Here is a 27,440-nt window from a genome sequence, read left to right as displayed (position 1 = left end):
TAAAATCAATTATTTAAGTAAAAGAAACAATAGCACAATACATACATTTTAAGTTGAGTTTATTTCAGAGTATAAGCACAAAGTATTATTATTTTAAGTAACCATTAAGGAAGCCCAATTAGTTTAAGGTGGTTTCATGGAGTTAGGTAATTCATGTACATTTATTTTAGTAATGTCAGTTAGATATAAGAATATTATAAACTAGTCCTATTTTTTTTTTTTAACTTATGAAACCAACTACTATTAAACAAAATAAATTAAAGTGGAAGAAATAACTTCAATAAAGAAGCATATAATTGAAATGCTCAAATGCAAATCTAAAGTTTCACATTTATTTTGATCTACGATGCTTGAATAAAAACACTGAGCATTGTCACTTTCTACCACCACAAGTTTTCATGGTCTGTATTTGTTTAGAGAGATGTGTCAAATGTCTTAGTGACATCTGGCTGATTGAATTAGAGCTCTGCTCAGTGACATTCAGAAGTTCAAAAGGTATTGGAGCTTTTCACAGTTTTATTTGGTAATAAGATTAACTCCTCACAACTGACAGTAAATGCAACATCATAGTAATGATAACTAGCATAGCAAATAGCCCTCCATATGCGAGTTATTGAAGTCACAGTGAAGAGAAGCATTAAGAACCATTTGAGGACTTTTTATACTAACATGTATCAGGTCCGAAAACAGGAAATTACAGTCGTTAAGGCTTGATGAATGAAAAGGAATTAATTATACGGCAGCCACGGACAGACAACAAGGAGTTTTAGCCGTGTAGAACAGGTGAGTAAAGATGCTGTCAGTGATGAAAAGAGAGGGTCGAATCTAACGTAACACCAATTTTGTGACTATCAGACTTTAAGAAATCACAGTTGTTCAGAGGTAAGGATTAGGACTTTCAGAGGGCCACTGTGAAATCAGGAGGTTTTTTTTTACTCATTGACAGTAAGGCAAGGCAAGGCAAGGCAAGGCAAGTTTATTTGTAGAGCACATTTCAACAACAAGGCAATTCAAAGTGCTTCACATAAAACCACTAAAAACATCAAAACATCACGCAAAGGAAAAGCAAATTTAAAAACAATTAAAAACATTGATCGAAACATTAAAAACAGTCATTAAAACATTAAACAAGCTAAAAATAGAATAAAAGTTGCAGTGCAGTTTAAGAAATAAAATACAGTAATACAATGCAGGAACTTGATCAACATCCTTGAGTCTGGTTCAATTAAAGGCAGCAGCAAACAGAAAAGTCTTCAATCTTGATTTGAAGCAGCTGAGAGTTTCAGCAGACCTGCAGCTTTCTGGGAGTTTGTTCCAGATATGTGGAGCATACAAACTGAACGCTGCTTCTCCATGTTTAGTTCTGACTCTGGGGACAGAAAGGAGACCCGTCCCAGAGGACCTGAGGGGTCTGGATGGTTCATAAGGTTGCAGCAGATCACAAATGTATTTTGGCCCTAAACCATTCAGTGCTTTATAAACCAACAGCAGGATTTTAAAGTCAATTCTTTGTTGGACAGGAAGCCAGTGTAAAGACTTCAGAACTGGAGTGATGTGATCCACTTTCCTGGTCTTAGTGAGAACTCGAGCTGCAGCGTTCTGATTGACTTTTTAGAGAGACCTGTGAACACACCGTTACAATAGTCGAGTCTACTGAAGATGAATGCATGGACAAGTTTTTCCAAATCCTGTTGAGACATAAGTCCTCTAATCCTTGATATATTCTTCAGGTGATAGTAGGCTGATTTTGTAATTGTCTTGATATGGCTGTTCAGATTGAGGTCTAAATCCATGACTATACCTAGATTTCTGGCTCGGTTTGTGGTTTTTAACATCAGTGATTGAAGCTGAGCGCTGACTTTGACAGTTGGGTCCTATTTGTGCTGAAGCACCTGACTGTCATCATAAAAAACAAATACTCAGATGCTTATGGCCACAACAAAAAGAATGATTTTTCCGTGTTACTGCTAAAGGATGTATGAGAACAAGTATCACGATTTACCTGCAGCACAATACGATGTGTGCTTGCCTTTAGAAATTACAGAATGTTCCTGAAGGTTGAAAAATGAAAGAATACAAATTCATAACCTTAAAAATAACTGACACTGACATGTTTTTTTTCTTATTTTTCAGTGAGTCAAAGTGGCCTTGCTGGTGATGTATGTCCAGATCCTGGAGTTCCTGAAAATGGCAAGAGGATGGGCTCTGCCTTTCAGTAAGTGAAGTTTGTCATTTGTTTCTTTTAGACTCACCTGCTCTGTCGCTCCGATTCAAAACCAAGAGTATCAAAAAAATATACTTGTGCCTTGGATACTGTTGATTTTTGGACTTGCAGAGGGATCATTATTGTAAGTGTGGGAGTCAGACTGCAGAAATAATCTCACTCATTTCTAAGGTCGTTTGCTGCAACAGATTACATTTGATAACCTGTCACAAGTCACTAAATCGTTTGGATGACATGCAAGAAGAAGGTTGTTTGCTCAATGTATTTGTGTTTTGTGCTTGTCTTGTGTTGTTCTGTGCTAATTCATAAGTCCCAGTGGGCTTTTATGTTTCTGAATCTATTACTCAAAACACTCACTCGTTTTTAAACAGCACAATCAATCTCACGAGGTTAGTTTTCCCCGTCCCCACCTGCTTTGGCTTTGCTTGTCTGTGCTATATGAAAGATCAATAGGTAGCGGGAGTAAAGCCTCATGAGCTTGGCTTACTGTAGGTCTGATGACTCCTCAAGAGTGTTCCTCTTCTGTTTTTTCAGGTTATCTTGAGAGACGTGTTACAGTTTGCCTTGACTTCGGGGCTCACTTTAGATAATACGCTATTTCTTCACAAACCACAGTGTGTTGTAGTTGTCCCCTCTCTCATCTTCACTCATGAAAATCCTTTTAACTCCCAAGCTCAGAGTGAATGCCAGTGTGCCCTAGTTCTGGTCCCAGAAATTTTCCGATGAGAAGGAACGTCATGACCAAAGTTCTGCATCGTTTTCCGGGAGACTGAAGAGTTTTGTGGTTTATGTATCATGATAAATAATTTATGACTGTTGGGGACCTGTTGTTGTACCAGTGGCTTTTTAGATGTAAAGCACCTTATGTAACTGGCTTGAAACAAACTAGAAACACTCTTGAAAAACTGAAAACTAAAATTCACATTTGCAGCCTTTTAGATCCTCTAAAATGGGAGCTAATTAGTGCCAGTAGGTCCCACAGCTGACAATCACCTATAATAAATAAATAACAATGCATACAAACCATACAGAAAATGGTGTTCAAAATATGAAGTTAAATAATTTTGTGATTAGTGTTATTGTTCGATTTTTTTTTTTCAGTTGTCTGTATTGTTACATTCCTTTTATTGCATGATGGTATCCATATCAATAAAGTAAGAGTTTGAGGATGAAGAATCATGAACATGTTGCTGTTTGCAACATTGAGAGGAAATGTAAGGAAATCATAGTTAGGAGAAAACTTGAGAGCATTTAAGAGTGAAGTCCTGTAAATGCAGGAAATGTTAGGCTGTTAATCTGAACTGTGAGAGCAACAAAGATCTGAATATGTTCCCCAGACTTGTGTGGAGCAAATTATAAGTTGGGGAATTGTGCCATAATACATTATACTCTGATTATCTAAGCGTGTGGCGTTATATTGAACCTTGCTTTGAAGAAAAACAAATGTATGATTGCATTGACAGGATTATATAGTCTCCCAAACTTTGCTCACAAATTTGTTAAATGTTAGTGATCACTTCACCTTTGCCAAAATAATCCATCCACCTGACAGGTATGGCACATCAAGATGCTGATTAAACAGCAGGATTACTGTAGAGGTGGACCTCACACTGGTCACAATAATAAGACACTCTAAAATATGCAGTTTAATCTTGAAAATGTTGTCATAATGGGCTACTGAGTGGAGATTGTTGGGGAAAATTGCAGCTGTATCCACCAGAGATTAAATCTACAACACCAATAAGCGTGCAACTGTGAAGGGTTGACAATATTTTCATTCTGTATCCAATATACTGGGACAGCAGGCTATCTCAGTACTTTTGTTCAACTAGAGAGATAGAAACATATCCTATAAGAGACGCAGCATAAATCTGACAAGATTGGTAACAGTAATATTACTATATTTGTGATATTGCTACGCTGATATAATAGCTTGTATTTTAATGCTAGGTATCATGGGGGTATTGAGACAACCTTGCCTCACTGTGTTCACATGCTGACTGTTGTGCGCTGCAGCCCTGGGTCAAACTACAGGGCTGCTTTTATGTCCCAGTTCTATGTCCGTGCCTCCAGGGTCCACAGTCATATGGGGGTTATACACAAAGACTGACAGGGGCTGTTTTATATGTATGATCCTGGCCAATCAACAAGGACTTTGTGGACAACATTTCAAAAGATTCACTCAATGGTGTCTGTCACCTAATCAGTAGAAAGGGAGACATCATTTCATTTAATCAGAGGTAAGTATCATAAAATAATTGTCTCTCCTTATGATTCATCCACTTAGCATCAGTGGTGGCTGAATTGTTGTAAGGTTTCTCTTGTACTTATGATAGAGTCAGGCTTTTTCTTTTTGACATTTTTCTGGGACTATTTTCAGGCCAAAAAAATTTAAGCGATTATTGTGTTTTAATCTCCAGCTGCTCTCCTTTACCATTAGCAACTATGACTGCACAAACTCTCTTTCACTATTAGTGGAGTTGTCTGAGTTAGTGAAAGGTCATTACCTCCATGTGTGCCTGTATTCTTCTGCATGTCTGTTCGCATCTACATGTAAATGCGCATGCATGTTGACATGAATGTGTTTGTTGTGTGTTTTCCATCTAATCATCATTAAGCATCAAGCTGCATGAGCCGAAACAGAATTGTTGTGTGATGAAGTGCAACAAGAGAAAAGGAAAGAGAACAAAGTTGTGGAGAATTGTCATTGCTGGGCATGTGCAAGACAGCTGTAACTTAGAGTGTTATGGGTGTTTTGATTCAGGGACAATCACATACACAATCATAATGGAAAGGTTATGGTTGTTTTCAAGGAGGAAAACAATAGGTTTTCTCTCCTGTGATTGTAAATTTCACAGTGAGTGGCAGGATGAGAGGTATTTTCAGTGTCATCAGCGTCATGGAAGTGGCAGACGCTGTGACAGAATTGAATGACCCAACTCTGTGACAAAGGCACCAACAGAGAGATGTGTTCAACCTGTATAACTCTACAGTATTTAACAACAGGGTGGAGCCAATGAACAAGCAGAACTCTATGTTGTGAGTGTTTGGACAGGTGGTAGACTGTGGTGTGTGTCAGCAGGGAGGAGACGTTAAGCTTTACATACAAGACACCATGCGGACTTCCACTTCGGTGGTTGAATATCCCTCTCACGTGTTAGACAGCAGGGTGTTGGATAGAATGTAAAAAGAAGAATGATCTGAACAAGTGATGCCTTGACAAGTAGAGAAAATAGAGCAGAGGAGACCAAAGGAAAGCGGATGACAGAGAAAGATACAATTACAAAGCGTCTTACAGAAAGAAGAATTATAGATCCTAACTGAATGATCTGTGGTGATGATGTAATCTTTGCCAGGGATCTAAAAGCCACTGCATGATTAATGTCATGACCATCATTTCAACATATTTCAACAATTATCTCCTGAAGTGTCCAGGTTCTTGATGTTGTAAGAGCTTTCCGCAAGTATCACAATATTAACTGACTGTGGCTTTGGAAAGCAGTCAGAGCTAGAATCAAAGTTACTGTTATTTACTGTTTTTGACAAGTATTGTTACTGTTGTGTCTCCTTAACCAGAGTTGGATCCAGCGTCCAGTTCAGTTGTGATGACAGCTATGTACTACAAGGATCCAAAAGTATCACCTGTCAGCGAGTCACAGAAACACTGGCTGCATGGAGCGACCACAGACCCATCTGCAGAAGTAAGTTTTGTCTCCAATCGAAACAGGTTTATTGTTGTCTACCAAAACTAATGCAGCTGGTTCATTTCATGTTTTCACCATCAGCTTGAGGACACGTCTTACAATTTATTATATTTGCTGTTTGGTATCAGTGTCAATTCTAGTTTTGTTTGAAATATATTGTACTGGTTGTACTAATATGTTTACATTAAGTAACTAAGTAAATGGTTTTATTATAATGGTTACATATTTTGGTAACTACTCCATCAGTAAAATGAGATAAATATGAATAAGTCTATTTGACACCCTAAAAGTCTTGTCTTAACAATGGTCTTCATCACTGCTGAGCGTATTGCATTAAATCACAACATCCTTTACCATCATTATGTTGTGATACATAACTAATTATGTACATAACATGTAATAACATGTTGTATGTACATCTAATTGGGGTAATATCATTGAGACTGATATTTTTTCGATAGAGCGCTGAGTAGAGCGAACAGAAAAATACACATAGCCAGATATAATAACAGTACACGGAATATCAGAGACAACCAAGACATAACTAAATAGATTTCAACTTAAAATGTGTCAGCGGGATGAGGGATTCAAGTTTTAAAAGGTACAAACTTTTTAATAGACTTTATTATTTTCCTTGAAGGGTGAATTGAGTATTTAAAAGCACATACTAAATAGATGTGTTTTCATTATTCCATTGACACACAGTTCATTTTTCCTGAGAATTGTACATTGTGTCACTTTCACGTACACTGATGGTGATGGAGCTGCCAGGCGAGGTGCTGACCTGCTTATCTGAAATTCCGTGTTATGTTCAAGGACACTTTTTCATTCTCTTAAGAGGAGCAAAGAGTTAAAGCATCTACCCCGATGACCTGCTGTACAAGCTGTTATTGCACCAGAGGTCTGAGCATTCAACAAATTATGCCCGCTCTTTAATCGGGACTCCCACTATTAAAGGCAATGTAGCAATAAAACCAGCCTTGCATGCTCATCATAAAACAGGAATATGTAATCCAAATGTACAATTATGAATCTTTAATGTGTTTTTAATAGTTCCTGGATAACAGTGGAGTTACATGGCAATGATGTGTGAGCTTTGTTAGGGTATGGCCACACAGACAATGCATGTTATTAAAGTTATTGATTTTTTTTCTTCAGGAGATGTGAGATTGTTGATGATAATAAACAGGTGCAATTATTTCAACTTTATCCTTTATAATATCATTGCCTGAGGTTCCCAGGCTGTTTTTCCAAAGCTGTGCTATAATACTTAAGCCTGGTTCTAGACCTGTGTTTCACCCAAACGCCCAAATCTCTGAACTTGTCAGCAATTAAATTGGTTGAGTGTTGTTCACACGATGTCTATTTCCTTGGTTAAAAAACAGAGCTAAACCAATATGAACTTTGAAGGTTAAAACAAGACAGGGAATGTCATCTTAAGCCAGAGCCAGAAAGTTATTAGTCACTGCCTTTTTCTTTGATCAGTGTGGGACATAATTCTTTGTTCATGTAACTAACTTCCGTGTTGGCTGAAAAGGGCACTTGAACAATCTAATGCAATCACGATCCACATTTATAATGCATTGCAATACAAACTATATCAGAAAGATATTGTGTGAAATGTTTGAAGCTGTGGGTGGTTATGTTATTTGGGTGGTATTTGCTTCTGCAGATGCTCTGGAAGTATACTAGGATGGAAACGTCATAAATAATACCACTGGGATTTACATTTTACTGTTTGTTGATGTGTAAAAATCATGATTCACTTTCTGACTGACTGGCTGAGTGACTAAATAAATAACCGTATGAGTGGCAGAGCAGTGATGCAGGGGCTCTCACTGCCCACATGTTTACTGACAACACCCTGTAGGGTTTATTGCTGCACAATGAAAAAGCAGACAGCAAGCATACACACACACAGTGTGTGTGTGTGTGTGTGTGTGTGTGTGTGTGTGTGTGTGTGTGTGTGTGTTGCACACAAACACGCACACACACGCGCGCGCGCGCACACACACACACACACAAGCACACAAACACACTTGCTTTGACAGCAAGTATGCAAAGGACAATGTCACACACCTCAGAGCTGCAGCAGTATTTGCCCTGAGCTGTGTGTGTGTGTGTGTGTGTGTGTGTGTGTGTGTGTGTGTGTGTGTGTGTGTGTGTGTGTGTGTGTGTGTGTGTGTGTGTGTGTGTGTGTGTGTGTGTGTGTGTGTGTGTGTGTGTTTGACGGACAGGCAGTCCCTGTACTCAGACACATACTGTAGGGTCCCTGTCACATCGTGTTATAGAGTATGTGTGTGTGGTTATGTGTATGAGTGTGGATGCCTGTTATGTGTCTATATGTCTGTCTGTGGCTGCAGGAACCTGTCTGAATTCATGATATTGGTTGCTATTGTCGTTTAGAGGCCACAGATGGAGGGAGAGTGTGTCACTGAGAAATGGAAAAACAATTTGTTTCCACAATTATCCTACACACAAAGCTTATCTGAAAGCTTCTTTTTTACTTGTCACCTTTTTATTGAAAAATAATGCATTTTGTTTTTGTTAGGTTATCCAAGTGTTATCGAAAGGCAGGTGGACATGCTTGAGGTTCTTGAAGACAGTTCAGCTCTCATCCAAAATGTTTCCTCAGTTCTCTAACTCACTGGTGGGTAGTCCCAGACTTTCAACCTTTTGTGAGGTTGTTGACACCTTAAGAGTCAGTGAGGTCACATGTAAATTGCTGACCCACCTGGCAATCATGTTAGGCGTTAAGTTCACATTACCATTGAGTTAAAATGGTGTTAGGCTGTCTGAGGAGGGATCACAGGACTGTACTGTAAGTGACTGATGAGTGGTGTCGTAGACCAACCCCTCTGTTTAGTGAGGGTTTGCTCCAGTTTTATATACCTGGCTGAATTGCGTGGCATAACAGGCCAACTCCTCAGGTCAGGACTCAGCAGGTCACTTACAATGCAGTCCTGGAATCCCTCCCCAGGCAGCTTAACTCTCATTCACACTCATGACTCATGTGACCCTCACACTCACTTGATGGACGGGTTGGTCAATGAATAACATGTGGCTTCAATGACTCTCAAGATTTTAACGACCCCACAAACAGTCAAAAGCCTGAAACTCCCCACCAGTCAGTTAAAACTGAGAAGCTATTTAGATGAGTAGTAAAATGTCTTTAAAAGACTCATGTAGGTTCAGCTGCCTTTGGATAAGACTTAAACCTGGATGACTAAGAATCTCCCTACACACACACAAAAACATTTTGCAAAACAAATTGCAAGAATGAACAGATGATTCACCAGAATTTTTTTCTGTAATCCAAATGAAAAAGATTTGTAAACCTATTTTTCTTATGTGGTGTGGCAGGATAGGACCCATGCTTTCATGTTGTTTACGCCAAATTCTGACCCGACCATCTGATTGTTGCAGCAGAAATCTAAACTCATCAGACCAGGCAACGTTTTCCCAATCTTCTATTGTCCAATCCTGGGGAGCCCGTGTGAATTGTAGCCTCTGTTTCCTGTTCTCAGCTGACAGGAGGCACTTCTGCTGCTGGAGCCCATCTGCTTCAAGGTTCCATGTGTTGTGCGTTCAGAGATGGTCTTCTGCATACCTTGGTTGTAACGAGTGGTTATTTGAGTTACTGTTGTCTTTCTATCATCTTGAACCAGTCTGGCTGTTCTCCTCTGACCTCTGGCATCAACAAGGCTTTTTCTCCCAGAGAACTGCCGGTCCCTATATATTACCACTCTCTGTAAACCCTAGAGATGGTTGTGGGTGAAAATCCCAGTAGATCAGCATTTTCTGAAATACTCAGACGAGCCCGTCTGGCACCAACAACAATGCCACAAAAGTCACTTAAATCACCTTTTTTCACCATTCTGATGCTCGGTTTGAACCTCAGCAGGTCGTCTTGACCATGTCTAGATGCCTAAATTGATTGAGTTGCTGCCATGTGATTGGCTGATTAGATATTTGCGTTAACGAGCAAATATATATATATATATGTAAGCCAATATGTATATATATATATATACAGTCATCGATGTTGTAGCCACTGAATCAACAAAACTACAAAAACTGGAAACAATATAAAATGATGCACTAGACATCTATGGTAGAATAATTATAATTTCATTTGAACTGTGCAGCAATACAGACAGTGAATGTTGCATTAGACCTTCTCAATCAATATGTATGTACGTCATATTCCTTCAATGACGCGGTGACTGGAGCAGTTTCAGAAAATACATGTGATATTTTTTGAAATATTGTTTTCTTACATTGAAACTACAGCAGGGTACATTCAGTGTGAAAACAAGAATTCAAGAGGAGAATTTTCAGTATCACACAAAATTGTATAACATAGCGACATCTGTAAAATGTACATTGAAATTCATGTATTTGACAGTGATTTATGTCTTTTGATTTATTTCACAAAATCATCTGTAATTAGAGGCGGTTGTAGGGCGAGAAAGAGAGAGAGAAAAGAGAAGAAAACAACATCAGTATGCAGGCAGAGGTTAAAAATGTCCATACTGTAGCTCTGGTGTATTGTATTATCTGGTGTGATCACTCTCTGGGGATTAGAACCCATGAGCTTCTCTCATTCTCTGCTGAGACTTTACTGTTAATTAGGAACTGGTGTCTGAGATGAATCGCCATGAATGTGTTCCTGTGTGTCCGTGTAGCTGTGTATATCACAGTGTGTTTTGGTTCTCTTTTCTAATTAACAGGCAGATCAGTCATCTGAGGTCCTCCTCTCTTTCCTGGTGTTTTCTGTGTCCCTTTCTAGCTTTTTGCCCTTTCTCATTTACTTTCTTTTCTCATCATTTTGCTCTCTTTCCATCTCTATCTAACGTCTGTCCCTTTTTCTCTCTACTTTGTCTCTCAACACGTCCGTGTTTGTTATTTTATGTCCGGTCTTCTACTCAGCTCTCCAGAAGGATTAGTCTCCGTTAGAAGACTTAGTCTCTGTTAGTCTACGACATTCTCATACTTTTGTTTTACCCTATATAGTCGCACATACTGTTAACACTGGCTTTTCCCTTGGTTATCCGCTCTGGATAACTGGTCATGGCGAATCAAGGGAAAATATAGGATCAAGAAAAACTTCCTATGCTCTGTGACATGGCACGCAGACTATAACAGAGACAAACTTGTCAAGGGATCCCTTTAGTCAGAGAGAGGTTTTTAGGGGGACCTTTGACACTTTGTTTTTGCCAAATATCCCTTTCAGGAAACAACACATGGGCAACTGTGTATGGTGTTAAAGGCAAGAAATCTTACCTTGAGTATCCCACAGAGGACAAAATCAATATGGATAAAAGGAAGCACAGAGGAAGAATATTAGTAGTGTGGTGTGGGGAGAACTAGCTCCAGCTCAATATCGGGAAGACTAAAGAACTGAGGGTGGACATCGGCGAAGCAGGAAGCCCCTTATTACCATGCAGGGGGAGTATAGAGATGGTGGACTCATACAGGTTCCAGGGAGTGTGCCAAGGGAGTCCCACTGACTCAACAAAGTGGAGAGGAAGGCCAGATTTTTTTGTTGGACTAAGACTGGACAGTCCGGGAACTGTGATGAAGAGAAGATGAGGGGCAAAATCAAGGCTATCCTGGGAAACCTGGATATATATATATATATGTTATTAGTCTATGGTAGTCCTGGGAATTAATTGTGTTAACTCATTATATCTTATTTTGTGAAAAATGGAAATGGAGTGACTCTTTACCTCATTCACTCCAAGAGTGGACAGTCCAAGAGTGAATGAAGTAGTTTAAAATATGTTTGTAGAAAAACTTGCTTTAAAAAATATAGTGTACCGCAGGAATCATATTGGTACTGTGTAAGAATAATGAAATAACTTTTTGTAATGTTAAAAAGTTAAACTATAATCTGAACTACTTGTTTGGTCTAGATTTTGCAAAGTTGCTATGCTGAATATTCTAATTTGCACACTGTTTTACAATGGAATAGAACATTTTAAATAGGTAAAATGTCATGAATAAACCATGTGTTGCATTTTTCAAATATTTTATGTAGATAGGTGCACCAAAATGCCAGAATTCAGTGTCCACAAACAGTTCTGTTTTCTACAATACATTTGTAATTAGTTTTCTCTGACACCACCTCACCCTATTTCTATTTTTTTTTTTTTTTTTTTTTTTAGGTGGGAAGCCATTTGCAATCTGAGACCATAATTTTGATTACCCTATACATTGTTTTTAAAGCTCTTTGTCACTCTGTCTCTCTCTCGTTTTCTGTCTTCCTCTGTAGCTCGCACTTGTGGCAGTAACCTAAGGGGGCCCAGAGGGGTCATAACTTCTCCTAACTACCCTGTTCAGTATGAGAACAATGCACACTGTGTGTGGGTCATCACAGCAATGGACTCTGAGAAGGTGAGCTCATTTTCATATTTTTATTCTACAGAGTTTTGATTAAAACATTTTATAATTTTAGATAGGAAAAAAGTAACTTTCTAAACCCGCAATCTGCTTTTATCAAATTGCATTATATAAGTTAATGATGTTAACATGCTAGCTGAAGATCTTTGAGATGATTTTCTTTGTGTAACTTCCAAAGTATTTTCCAGCCAAACTTGAGGTTTTTCATTATTTGTTTTCATCAAACAGAAATCACAGGTGTGAGTGTGTATGTAACTGAGTGACTTTGTGGCAAGACTTTGCTGAAAAAAAAAGAAATGGAGAGAGAGACAGGAAAGGCATAAAGAAACTGTAAGCCACAGTAGAAACTGTGACACAATATACACACACAGTCTCATATTGTATTCGGAGTGTTGAAAAAGTAGGACTGTAGTTTTCGGCTTTCTTTTTGTTTTTCTGTTTGCTCACTGATTTCTGTTTCTATTGCGGAGCTCATGGTCTCTGCAATTTTGTGAAGACAACTTTTGTTGTTGAGCCACTGTGGAGTAAACATGAATAATTCATATACTGTACCTGCGGTACACCATCTCAAATCTCACTATCTACTGTTGCTTTTGCGGTTCTCTCTTCTCTTCAATTCTCCTCATATATCATGTCTTCGCTTCTTGTTCCCTTCCCCTGCTTTTGTACTTTCTGCTCCCAACTCTTTCCTTTCCCCCTTATCATCTGCTTGCTTCTCATTTTGTCCCAACATCCGATAGTTCTTTATTCTCCGCTCCTCTCTCCTCGCCTCTCCCCTTCATCTACTCTGCTCTTTTCCCATCCATTTTCTCCCACTGTCATCTGCTTTCCTTCTTTCACTTTGATTTGTCTAAAATGTTAAGTTTGAAGATGGTCAGGGTAGAAAAGAGGGAAGAGCAAAAAGAGAGTACGACACTGAGCTCATTGAAAACTACAGAGACAGAGAGGAAGAGGAGAAAAATGGGGCTAACTATTCAGCTAGCTGCTTCACATCTGAAAAGCGAGCAGCAGGATGAGAGAAGAGGAAAAAGGACTGAATGTCCGAGCAGGTACTTGACATGTGACATTGAAGTTTTCTCAAAAGATGGATGCAAATGGAGTCTGCTCACCTTTGAGCCTCTGAGAGTACGATGTAGAAATACATGAGATATAATTGAAGAGAGAGAACAAAAAATATAAAAAGGAATGAGTAAAGTAGGGAGAAATTGACTTTTTGTTCTCCCCTCTGCGCCTTTCTGACCTTGATAGAGAGAAATGGCATATCATCAGATGGCCAACAGTTTATGCCAGGACATAGTTTCAGTGCATTGCTGGATGTTTGTATTATTCATACATAGTATATTGGATCGGAGTCAGTAGCCAAGTGGAGAGTGGTCTGTGTTTTGGGACATTTCTATCAAAGTGACATTAACGTTGCAGCCATTTTTATTGTAAGTGTTTTTCAAAAAATCTCAACCATACATAAAATGTATTAATTGAAGTTGCTGCACTTTCAGTTTTATCATGGTACATGTATAAATGTGGGGATTTTGCTTGGTTTCTGGAAACAGATGGAGCGTCCCCCTTGTACACTCTGTACACTAAGGGTTGGAATTAGAATATAATACAATATCTTATATAGATTCATATTGCCTTGGCTTATGACAGATGGCATGCCTTTTATCTATTCTGTGTACTGCTGCACAAGTGTGTGTGTGTGTGTGTGTGTGTGTGTGTGTGTGTGTGTGTGTGTGTGTGTGTGTGTGTGTGTGTGTGTGTGTGTGTGTGTGTGTGTGTGTGTGTGTGTGTGTGTGTGTGTGTGTGTGTGTGTGTGTGTATACGTGTGTTTAAAATGCTTCAGGTTTAAGGGCACTTCAAGAATGTGTTATAATGACAGATTATCAGATACCACAGCTGCTGGCATTTGCAGAATGTCACTATCTACATACACAAAGGGGGAGACAAGGACGGAGACAAACTACATGATAAAGATAGTTAGAGACTACATTAGACCGAAGATTACAATACAATACAATACAATAGAATGGAATAGGTTACATTTTGTCTGTGGAAGATTACAGCAACCCATCACTCCTGTGTTTCCTTTCCTCCTTTTCAACATTATTTTTGGTAAATATGGTATTTCATTTTAAGACTGGAAATGCATTATGGTGAAAATGCTGCTGTGTCACATTTTACTGACTGATGTGACCATTTACAACAAGATACAAATAAAACATAAAATAGGTCAGATTATCTTGAACAAATACACGGATTAATTGCCAATTTATAATATGTATTTATATGAGCATTGAAATATTACAACTGTAGAATTAAGAAAAAGTGTTGAATTCGTAAGGTCTAGTACAATACACTGTTGATTTGCAAAAGATTTGCCAATGTAAAGTTTTAACTAAATTAAGCATACGTGTTCATCTAAACAGTGCAGCTATTTATGCTTTTTTTTTTTTTTTTTATAGATTTTACTAATCTTTTTTTGTTTTTTTCAGATTGATTTCATTACTATAAGAATACTCATGCATTTCCAGTTATTACTCGACAAGGTCTTTATCATGGTTACCTATATGCCTGCATTAATGTTCACAACAAGTTTACAAAACAAGATTTGCCCTTGTATGTATGTGTAAATATTCCCACTGAAAAATGTATCTTTAATCATGATTTAATTTGCATAAACAGGGAATGAGACAGATGATTAAACACGGCTCTTAGAATCCTGAGTCTAAGTTGCCCAGTAAAAAAGCTGTTTATATCTTAATTCTGTGGTCAGTCAGAGAGAATGTGCAGAAAGATTTAGGGAGAAAACAAGATACTTAAGGAAAACAAATAAGCATGAATTAAGATGAATAGAAGTCATCTTTCTGCAGACCTTTTTTTTTCTCTTTACATTTCTCTGTCCCTCTTGTCTCCTCTGCTCTTCTTCTTCTTCTTTATTCCCTCCCTCACTCTGCTTCTGATTTGCTATTATTCCAGATGACTTCTTTCATCAATAACATGTTATAACAGAGATGAATGTTATTATTGAAGTGTGCATGCCATTTGTTTATTCTTCTTATTATTGTTGGTTTACGTGTACACTTTTTAACAGCCAATAAGTAATACTGGCTGGTGCGTGTCATTCTGTTAAGTTTTGAATAAAAGCAGCACAATCAATATAGTTTGTTATGGCCTGACACTGGCACTATATGCTGTTAGTGTTCTTCTATTTTTGTGTCTGCCTGTCTTGTCATTTGTGTGAATGTGTGCACACGGATCTGGTTGTGTGGGATTTTATGAATGTTGACTGTGTGTTTTCTGTCTGCCAACTTAATTGCTAACTGTCAGAGATTGTGAAAAATTGGTTGTAGGGTAAACTGTCAGCTTTCAGGTTGTAGTGTGGAAAGACTCAGGTGGACAGCCGAAAAAATGATTCAACAGTGTGGCACGTGCGTGTTATTGTGTGTCAGTCATTTGATTCATCAGTATCAAGCAGATAATTATTTTGTTCCAATCTGAACCATGCCTGACTGCTCACATACACAGCCTGAAACGCATCACCACACATGCCCATTAAGCCTGTAATCATTGCTGTCTTTTTTCCTGATGAATACATATTAGCGTGTGTGCGCGTGTGCAAGTGTGTGCGTGTGTGTGTGGTGATATGGTTTTGGATGTTGGGTCATTTTCATGCAAGGATCATCATCATCACTTTAGCGTTGGCAGGACATATTCTGTGACATTCCTTCAGATTCTGTTAAATTTTACTTGACACAGAAATTGAGGCCAATGAAGACTAATAAAGAAGTTCTCAGCCGGATGATGTTAAAAGTCCAATCTAATTCGGCTGCAGTACATTGTTTTGCAGGACTGAATTAATGCTCAAGATGTTACGTGATGAATACGTAAAGCCCAAAAGTCAGGGCATTATCATAATGGTATGTGTGTATAAAAAAAAAAGGCATAATTCTCAGCTGTCAGTTGTTTAGCTTAAATATATCAGGAAACATAATTTTAAGGAAAAATCTTGTTTATTACAGTTGAGTTTTTAAATATACTTTTGCAGCTTTAGTGATTGGTTGTATGGTTTCAGGCATGTTTTCACCTCATATTCATCTTATCCTCCAAATAAGTTGGCTATGGGGGTTTATTTACAACCTGTGTGATCATTGATCGCTATTGCCCAGTTGAACCTGTTTTTAGTTATGCAGCAGTTTTCAGAGGTTTCAGCATTTTCCTTTGAAGAGCGCAGTGTTATCATTACAGGTAGGGACAAGTTGTACAAAAAAACAACAACATTGAAGCAATTATCATTTTACCTGGATTTCTTTTGAAGGGGTGTTAAATTTAACTGTAAGCCAAGCAACCAACTATATTCACTTTACTACAGTTTTTTTTGTTGGTTGTGGAAATACTTCTTTGCTGCCATAGTGAGATGAGTGTAAATTCTCAATCTCTACAAATAATACAATGTACAGGCCGTCGCGCAGCGGGGATAATGATTACATAGACTGAACAAAATGCATCAGTAAAGTGCAGAGTAAATAACCATCAGTGTCCATGGTAATGGAAAGACATTCACCAATAGCTGTCTAATTAGCACATTATCTAAATTCAAGTATTTTTGCTTTTCTGGCTTTTGACTGTAATTTGGCAGTCCGACTGTCCATAATTCATGGTATTAGCTCTGTCATTGGCTCTCATTCATGAACCTAATACCTCTCTACTAAAGGAGGCTGTCCATGATGATGCATTGATGTCTCAAGGTCACTCTTTTAAGTTTTGCGCACTGGGCTGTTCTAACAGTGGTAGTGTATGAATTCCATTTTGATTCTAGAGCTGTAATGTTAAACATTCTGGAATTAAACCACTAAAATTGAAAACTGTCAAAAGTAATTTCTCAAGTCAGAACATGCTGCCAGCAGGTAGTTTTCTGCTTCATCACAAAACACTTGATAATGCGATTTCCACAGACCTGTCACACAGTTGTTGCTCACACCCAGCAAACAGTTTATTTTCCTAAACTGTCCAGCCGACAGGTCAACAGCACTCAAAGGTGCTATAACACCTCGACAAGGGAGTTATTTTACCAGACAGCAGCTGTTTGCTTTCTTGCCACTTAAAACAGAGGTCACCGCGGGGCAGGACAACAACAAATACACATTTGCCACATCTGGGTATTTTCAGGGTACAGCCAACAGACTAGCTTTCTCTCCAGACTATTTTTGAATTGACTAGTGCTATGTTTGTCTCACATGGAACAACACTTAAAACAACATTGAGACGCAATAACTAAACCAAAAAGCATTTTCCAATGCGGTAATCACTACAAATGCTGCCGTCATTTGTGTAATGAAACCGTTTTATTATAGTGCTGATGTAATGACCTTGTTACGCACATAACTTGCGAGGAAATTAGTATCTTGTGGCCAAATGTCAAGGAATTAAGCCATTACTTCTTTTATCTTTATCTCTTTCATCACTTTGTCTTGTTCCCACAGAGCTGAGTGGATGTGTTAACATCTGAATTGGTGTTACTGGTAACCAGTCAGGGGTGTCAGACACTATGGTTGGATTTCTGCACCATACATGCTTGGTTTTAATTTATTACACTCTTTTGTTCACTCCGTACAATTTTGACTGAAGCAGGAGATTTTCACCAGGTTATTACATCACGTAGAATGGTGTTTAGATGTAAAGAAGCACTGTGACTCCGAGCAAGTTGAATCTGGGTTCAGTTAACAGCCCCAGCCTTCTGTCTATTATGTCACTCCATCTTAGGTTCAAATACTGTTCATTGCATTTTCCTCACATTGTCTAGACATGCAGGGCAGGTAGACTGTTAATGAGTGATTGTATATCTATTTTAGCCCAATAATTGCCAGGCCATCTGTATAGGGTTGCGCTCTATTCTCTTGTCAGTGCATGCTGGCACAGACATTGGCTCTCAGGGCCCTGAAAAACAATAAACATGTAAAAAAAAAAAAAAAAAAAAAAGAATGAATGCTTTAGGCATATTCCCTCCTTGATTTATTTTAATGAGAGCCTGGTGACTCACATAACAATTAGTATAACAGTATAATATAACTTCTGAAATATATTAAATATTACTTAAGAAATAAGATTGTGTCAACTAATGAGTTAACCCTCCAGTTACGGACGTCTGTCCGGAGGGTTGCGTGGTCTGCGACCACTTTAGACATTTGGGGGCTCCTCACTGCTGAGAATGTGCAAGAAGTGTCAGGGTACAGTATGCATCCTGCAGCTGTGTTTGTCCATCATGGCACAGTGTATCTGTTGTAAAATTCAAAGTAGCTGCAAGATGCAGCACACCGTAAAGATGATTTATAACGCTCTCTTGAGCTGCAATGAGCAGATAAAGTGCCTCTAAAACTCAGACTGTCAATGAAATGCTTCTAATAATCAATCTGGAATTAAAAAACAGAAATGTGTTAATAAGAATATTCCGATTAATTATTGATTACAGTTTGTTGGTTTTCTGTATCTGATAGCTTTTTCAAAGTAACTTTCCCAGCCTTGAAGAATGTGTGGGTTGTGTCCTCCAAAAAGGGGTTTCAGGGAATTCTCCACTACTTTATTTGTCTGAAAAGCTAAAAGTAATCTATTGGAAAAAAGGTCCCGCACTGCCTTTGTGGCAGCTCACCAGTGATTCAACATTAGCTGCACAATCTCAGCAGGGGAATTCTTGTACACTCGGCTGCAGGACAGCTGTTCCATCTCTGCACTGCTTCTGACAAGGGGTCACCTGAGTACATGGTTTAAACTGTTTCTTGACAGTTTAGTTTGGACTAAGAGGAGCATTAAAGTCCCTCCCCTAGCATTGATTAAAGCCCCTTTTTCCCAAGAAAGACAAATCCCTTCATGCCTTAAAGTGGCTTAGATCTAACTCTACACCTTTGCCATCGTTCAGTACATGCGGAGCTGTGAATATGCAAATAGTCCCTGCCTCTATCTCCACCCACCTCTCTGCTTGCCTGCAGCTCTAATTTCCCCCCTGATGATATAGAACACTCCACCCCACGAGTGGACAGGACTGGTTCCTGATATGTGACATATGAAACCCTGGCTGTCTAAATCTGTGTTTTTGAGACTGTCAGACTGTCACTGCAGTTCAAGACTGGAACTATTCAGCCATGGTGCTGAATACTTATTTCTGTTATCACATCTTGTAACATGAAGAAAACACCACGTGGACATGTTGATTTTCACTAGAGGGGGTCTTTAAAAATCCATTATGAAATATGGAAAAATTAATTTTTCATAAATCCTACTACCTGCAGCAGAAAATTGTTATTGGCTGTGGAAATTAGTATGGCACTATCAGTGTGGACAGGAAGTGACAGACTGAATAAAACAAGTGTTCTATTACAATGATGTCCAACAACATTATTACGCCTCTCCTGTGAGTCGGGCATCCTCAATCTCAGACTTAGTTTGTAATCATCAGCGGTTTGCAGGTTACAGATATCTCCTTGTATAATTTATTGTTACTTAAATATTTATATTAAATCACCTGTTGTGTGATTTGGGGATGCCAATTTATAGAAATGTGCCATCTAGCTTCAGAGTATTTGACTTTCCATTTTGATCCCTAATGCCCAGTCATGTGGGCCTGTCTGGTGAATGAGCTGTGTTCCTCAATAAATGCCTGAACTTCATCAAAGAGAAATCTTGCTTTTCGGTAATTGCTGCATTATTAATGGCTGAGTTAAGAGGTTGATCAAATCTAAAGTATTAGAGTAAAAATGATGACCATTTCTGATGTGTAAAATCATAGATTTTGGGATAAATAGCCTTGTTGTGGCTGTTGTGCTTGATAGCAATAAGGAGGTTGATGTTACCACCACCCTGAATGAAAGGAAACCTGTGTACTACCCTTTGCAGGGGTGACTGAACATAATTCATTAAACATGTGCAGTGTTGATATTTTGACAGTGCACGAATCAAAGCCTTTTTCAGGAGAACCTACGGCTGCATAACAGCATAGTTAAGTATGACAGGGAGGTGGTCCTCTGACTAGAGGACCAGTGTGAATAACCTTACAGACAAACATCTGACCTGCTGAAGTACCCTGAAGCAGGATGATGAACCTCTACCAGCCTGTGTTTGTAGCTGAGGCTGCTGTGAGGTAATAAATCAAATTTGAATAATTCCTCATTTTGTTTTAACTTTGATTACTTTGACTGTAGACAGACAGAGAAATAGGCATACACATATGTAGGCAGGTAGATAGGTACATGGATTCCCTCATTTAATTTATTCTTATGTGATAATTTCACCCCACTGTTGCTGCTCAGCAGTGACTCAGCAGTGCTGCAGCCTCAGCTGAACAGGGGAATTCAGGAAATAGTCCACCCAATTAAAGTTGTGTGTTCTCTGGCACTACTCTGACGTAAGGTCAGAGCAGCGAGGGCAGGATCAGAAGATGCCGAATAGTTTTTCAGCTTTAAGATTTTTTTTTCCTTTTTTTTCCTGGGGCAATATATCTCAGGTTAGGCATGCAGTGTCCTGTAGACACATGGAATTGGTAGTGTGCAGTGCTGGTCATTTGTACAAGGTTGTGTTGAATAGCTCAGAGTAGCAAAAGTAGGTCTGAGTTGTTTTTTAACTTGTGCCCCAAACACAATTTGAATTTAAGATGAGCGTAAGAAAAATATTGTTGGGCTTTTGTTAGGAGACCTTAAAATTCACAGCAGTAAGACTTTACTTGCTGATTGACTGAAGGTATTCCACTGTAGCTTTGGATTGCTCAGTACTCTTAACAATGTTTAAATGGCTTATTGAGCTGCTCTTACCTGCTCTGCTGCTTGCTAACGACCTCAAAGGGATAACGCTTCACTTATCTCTTTGAAGATCTTCCATCCTTAAACAGAAACATCATTTTTTTTTTTCTTTAAAAAAATAACTTTGACCCATACAGTGAAAATGTCAACATGACCACTTGTAAGTAAGTATTGTTATAGCAGAAACCAAACTTTAATGATAATGAAAGAGAATACACAAACATGTAGTTGTCAAACGAAAGACTCGTTTCATATGTGCTATCAACCATGTTCATTTAAGGTGAAGGTTTTTAACGGCCCAGATAACACTTCCTGTCCTAGTTTCTTCCTGTGGTGGTCCCTTCCTTCATTTCTTCCTTTGTTTCTTTATTTGCTTTGGAAGATAAAGAAACTAATCTAATGTACTTTGGGGTTGCAGGCTGCTCTAATGTCTTTCTAAATGGGCCCATTTGGATCTATTGAACAGCACTGAGCTTCTTGCTAATGACCTTAGTGTGATAACGATTCAGTTCCTTCCTTTAAGACTGCTGCTAGTATGCAGTCTGCCTTGACTGTCTAGACACGCACATACACACGAACATAAATACAGACAGAGACATGTAGGCACCAAAACACAGCCAAACTGCACACACACATCCAGTGAAACAGCCGTGCCTAAATATCATTCTGCTTCAGTTGTTAAGACAGATACACCTGAGAAAACCACCTCCTCTACAGACACACATAAACACACTTGGATGCACAACCGTAGACTGCTTCTGATTCTGTTCTGCTTCATTCTCTTTCCTTATGACCTCGAGCCGCTGGTGCTGTGTAGTCTCAACAACAACCTTAACTTCTGAGACACAAACACACATACAGCCTGCAACAACAACGTTCACTGCTCTAGGTTTGATTACTTTCTAGATTTTTAGTCCAGCAGAAATTTGTCTTCTTCATCTGCTATTTTCCAATTTGCAGTTCACCTTTTTAGGGGGTGTTGGACAAAACATTAAACAAGTATTGAAGAATAATGACTACACTATTAAGAGCCAGAAGAAAATTAAGTCACACCTTCCCCTCTTTGGTAGCTCGCTCAGTGAGCCAAGGTGCCGCACAAGACATGTCCATTCTTGTAGATTAAAAAGGAGACACCTTCAAGAAAGATACAGTGGTTCGTAGGTCTTTTGTTGCAGCTGTTAACTGCAAAAAAAAAACACTGTTCTGCCATTGACATACAGCTACATCAATGACAGAACAGTAGCAATTACTGTTATACAATCACATGTTAAATGAAATTATTTGTCCTCATCAAAAAATAATCTGTCTACTGAAGAAAGGACATCATTTCTATTGTCTAGCTGAAAGAAAAGAGAATGTGAATTAGGCGTCTTTTTTTGACACATTACCTGGTGATATAGTTATTGTTATATCCTTAAAAAAGGATTCCAACAGTGATGATGATGTAACTTTAAAAAACCCATGGAAACTCGTGCTGTTGTGAACCTTCAGATAGAGTGTAAAACACATCAACAAGTAAAGTATAATGGTTTATTAATGCTCGCTGTCATTTGTTGTTAGCCAGGAGTTAATACCTCGCAACGCTGTTTTGCATCTTTTTACCATTATTTGTAAGCATTTTAGGGAGACTAAACATTGCCAGAGGCGGCAACATTCAGTGGATACTCACAGTAAAATGCTTTCTACAAATATCAGCCTCACATTTATTGGCCTGCATTTTGAATATAAGCTGCTACTGTAAAAACAAGAAGCCTTTTTTCTTCTGTTAGATATTTTCCTGTTTGCAAATCTGTCTGCACTGGTTTTAGACACTGTTTGTGTATGCAAGGTTGCACTGAAACATATATGAATACAGATTTAATAGTTATACATGGCTTCGTTGCCATTCCCGTCATGATGACAGTTAATCCCTCAGACGGTTCCCTATCCTTAAACATTATCTGAACGTTTGCTAGCCATTTTTATTTTGACAAAGCACAGCCAAAGGCTTAGCAGTGCATGGCTGATTCTGGCGTGTTGAAATGTTTTTTACACTCCTTATCACCTGCGGTAAGGTTTTTCTTCACTGTTGTGTGATTTTCCGTGTGATGGATTCCTCTCCACAATATCACATGTTCATGGTTCATCTCAGTCCTCTAATATATTCCAGAGGCTGACTGATTGAGACCAGCTCTTTTTCTCGGAGGATTCCTGAACAGAGCAGAAATCTGCCATCACGCGTGTTGTCGGGGACATGATATACAGCTGATAAATAATGGATGAGCACCAAATAATAGAATACCACTATTACAGCATTTTAGAGCACATCGTAGATCAATGAACCAGTGTTGTATGCATGCCACCAGAGCCACAAAGGTGCCTGCAAGTAAGGCATTTAACACTCCATTTCTTAGGCAGCAGAAGGCTGTGTTTGCAGGCTGCAGTGTGTGTAGCTCCCACAAGTGACTTGTGGAACTATGAATGTAAAGGAGGATGCTGCCAAATACAAGTGAGATGCTCAAGTTTTAGAATCTTTTTCTTTCTATTTTCCCATTCATTAAAAATGGATTATTTTGGAATACCAATATGTCACCATCAAATTAATTATTGGACCTTCGGCAGAGCAGCTCTAAATGACAGATGATGGTCACAGTCAGGAACACCAGTAGTATGTCTTCCATACTGGTAATATTCGTACTCCCAGTTTTTGGCGCATAATATTTCCTCCCACAGTTGTTTCCCCCGTGCTACACAGAGGACATGGCTCCAACCGTGTTCATCTCCCTCGTTTGGTATTCCAACAGTTTTTTCTACAATACATTGAATAAACAGGATAGGATGATTTCCCAGTTGATATATGATTCATTTCGTATTGTGGCAGATCCAGGATCACCCACAAAATCTCTGAATTTTGACAGCGCAATCTGTTTCATCGGTTTCCAACATTTCCAACATGCTGTATTGTGTATTCTGATAACAATTTTGTAAGAAGTGCAATAGTACTACTTCTACTGTGAGCGCAGCAGTTTCATTCCTCCAGGTAAGCCCTGCGTTGCAAGGAAATGTAAGACTTTAGGACTTAGGCTGGTTTTGACTGGGATAAAAGAAGCCTGCTTTTTATTTTCTGCTCTAAAATGAATTTTCTCTGTCATGATTCATGATGTTATAAGGTCATGGTGCTTGTAGAAGGTGGTAGAAGCTGGTAGAATCTGCCGTTCTTTTCAAAAAAGGACCTTTTTTGTTTGGAAAATAGTACTTTATAATTAATGTGATTAATTAATTTTTTATTAACATGCAATCCCTAACATCATATAGCAATTTGATTGCTTGAGAGCCAGTTGTTTGTGAAACAAAGCTCCCATTTCAATACAAGACTTTCAAATTTCCCCAGCGATATAATCATTAGTTTCTATTGCTTGAAATTGTAAGGGTGGAAAAGCATGAGATCACCCCTGCAGGAACTGATAATAAATCTCTCAGTGGCTCTCTGTCTTTCTTTTTGCTTTTGTCTGCATTCTCACCTTTCCATATCCTGGTGTTCATAAGAGGTTTTATATGTTTTCTTTTTTTTTTTTTTCTAGGTAATTAAACTGTCATTTGAAGAGTTTGATCTGGAAAGAGGATACGACACTCTAACCGTGGGAGACGGAGGGAAGATAGGAGACACTCGGAGGGTACTCTATGTGTAAGCACCACTTGATATGTTTGGGCCTATAATTTAGAGATATTGACAGGCTACAGTATAGCAAAAGCTAATAGTAGCAGTAAGAAGGACAATGGATGATGCATGAGAACTATTGTCCTGGTACATATTGGATATATTGGATTGCATTCTTGCTTTATGGTGTTTTTATGGAACTGTTTGACTACTTAAGTCAGAAAAGATACATTGCGATACATTGCTATAAGAGAATAAAAGGAATAGGACACTGAAGTAAAAATATAATGCCATCTGAAAAATGAAATAATATTCAGACCGAATAAGTTTCTTTTCAGCTAAAAAAAAGAAAGTGTTACACAAATAATTACTTATTAACGCATGCTTTTTTTGTATGTGTGTGTAGACTCACTGGTTCCAGTGTCCCCGACCTCATCGTCAGCTTGTCCAATCAGATGTGGCTACACCTACAGTCAGACGATACAATCGGCTCAGCAGGGTTCAAGGCAGTGTATGAAGGTAAGGCCTCATTTACAGTTACGCCAGCAGCTTTAAATACATCTTTTCAGCAACACGTTTCTTTCCCGTTCTCTGGAACATGGTGAGGAGGAGTTATATACATACCCTAAATATGTATAATTTATACAAAGTAATTGATCATATTTATATTTTTAGTTCCAAACTGTATCTTACCCTATCAATGCAACTTATTAAATCAAACTGAGCTAAATGAAATTGAACTAAATGGAAGTCACTTGAGACACAGAGTGAGACAGGGAGAGAAATGTCATTCGATAAATATAGTGACAGACTAAGGGGACAACAGAAAAATTGACAGGATGGGACAGAGAGAAAAAATGACAAATCGAGTGAGATGAAATAAACTGGTTCAGAGAGACAGAGGAAGTGAAAGAGGAGTACAGAGTGAAAAAGTGGGATGAAGGTTGTCCTCTTGGTTCTGCTTAGCTTTGTTTGATTCAATAATGTTACTGACAATGTTGTCCAGGGTCAGTTACTGTTCAAGGGAATGAGAACAAGGTACAGTAGCTCAGCGTGTGTGCATGTACACTGTGATTTGAGACATTTAACATTATGTTACAAGGTTTCTTCGACTTTACATAGGCTAAAGTGCCACTGATATTGATTTAGCAGCTAACCTTGACTTTGTATGTTTAACATTTGTCCCAACAGCAGGGCCTTTTTCCTCTTTACAGCTTTGCGCAGTGGGTCAAAAACTATATTTTAAATTTTAAGACAATGACGCCAGATTAAATGAAACTTAGAAGGAAAAGAAGAAACAAACAAATAAACAGTACTTAATGACCTCAATAAGATGTTTCTTGTTTCCCCCAGGATAACTAAACAACTGCCTGTGGTGTGTTTTGTGAGAGTGTCCTTGCGTGAATTTATGTGTAACTGTCAAATAGTATAAAGTCACTTTCTTATATACTTTGATCGGTGTTACCCCCTGAGTGCTGTTAGATTGTCAGCCCTGGAGGAAAATCCAACGTGTGTGCAGAAGTGCGTGCCTATCTTGTTTTTGAATTGCATAATGTTGCACTTGTTAATCTACAGCTCTGTGTGTTTGTGTTTTTTGCTACTGTGCATGTTCATGATTGACAGAGAGAGACATAGTGTTAATATCATAAACACACAGAGCAGTATGATAATTGGAGCTTTCACAGAAGTGATGCTGTATTCAAGCTGATGGCATTTGGCTGTTTAAAGAGTAAAAATGTAAAAAAAAAAGCCTGAACATTTTTATGAATGTCTTTAAGGTTATTGTGTAGTATCTTTAGCATCAGTATGAAATGTTACTTTGTAAAAAAAAACGTATTTGCAATTGAAAACCTGTTTTAAACACTTGACTTTGTTGCTGCAAAATCAATGTCAAAATGCAAAAAAAGGATCATTTTATAGTTTGTTGTTTTTACAGTACATTGAAGGTTGTTTGAAAATTGATGTTCATGTTTTACACAAACAAAGCCAAAACAATCAAAACCAAATGAGCTTTTTAACAATTTATCATGTAATGAAAGCAGGATTTCAGAAAAAAATGAAAAACTATAAATTGTTCACTGATTGATTACCTACATTAAGCTGTTTTCTCTGAAAGTGGACTTCCATTACAAGCAGGCATAAAACCAAATGTGGCTGGAATGTATTGAAATACATCTAAATCTTTGTGCAATGCAGAACCATCTATAAAATATTCATTAGTTTATTTTTTTCCAGCTTTTACTTCATAGGATGTAAATACATCTGTCTTCCTTTTTTTTTTTTAAATTTGATTTAATTTTGTATTCCTTATTATGTAGATTACTTGCATGATATGAGACTGCTGGAAGGGAAAAAAATAATAAACATACATCAAATATTACATTGAACTGCAGATATACCTTCCACACTTCAGTAAAACTCTTTAAACTTGGAAAGAAAGGAAAGAACAAAAAATGATAGAACACAAGAAAGGGAAAGAACAAACTAAAAAAAGAAAGACAAAAGAATGAGTGGGAGAGGCAGTTACCACCATAATGACAGCCTTACCAGGGGCTCAAGATCGTGGATATCAATCCTGACACTCGTCAACTCTGTGACAACTTGCTATGGGCCACACACACACACACACACACACACACCACACACACACACACACACACACACACACACACACACACACACACACACAC

The 27,440-nt window shown here is 38.3% G+C and overlaps 1 protein-coding gene across 1 annotated transcript in view; it reads left to right on the top strand.

Moving 5' to 3' along the window:
* The window catches only part of csmd1a (CUB and Sushi multiple domains 1a), a 389,222-nt gene that overhangs the window by 223,713 nt on the left and 138,069 nt on the right, over positions 1-27,440 (top strand). Inside the window, exons 8-12 of the mRNA XM_069693686.1 lie at positions 2,134-2,215; positions 5,801-5,925; positions 12,206-12,327; positions 24,674-24,777; positions 25,157-25,269. Of these exons, the coding sequence (XP_069549787.1) occupies positions 2,134-2,215; positions 5,801-5,925; positions 12,206-12,327; positions 24,674-24,777; positions 25,157-25,269 (546 nt within the window). The remainder of the gene's footprint in view (positions 1-2,133; positions 2,216-5,800; positions 5,926-12,205; positions 12,328-24,673; positions 24,778-25,156; positions 25,270-27,440) is intronic.

The sequence above is a fragment of the Brachyistius frenatus genome, unplaced genomic scaffold (assembly GCF_029030835.1).
Source record: "Brachyistius frenatus isolate BFR_SWC_R1_liver_20210118 unplaced genomic scaffold, ASM2903083v1 Contig_15, whole genome shotgun sequence".
Taxonomy (NCBI): Eukaryota; Metazoa; Chordata; class Actinopteri; family Embiotocidae; genus Brachyistius; species Brachyistius frenatus.
Note: the sequence above shows the minus strand (reverse complement) of the source record. Positions and strands in the feature narration are given on the sequence as shown.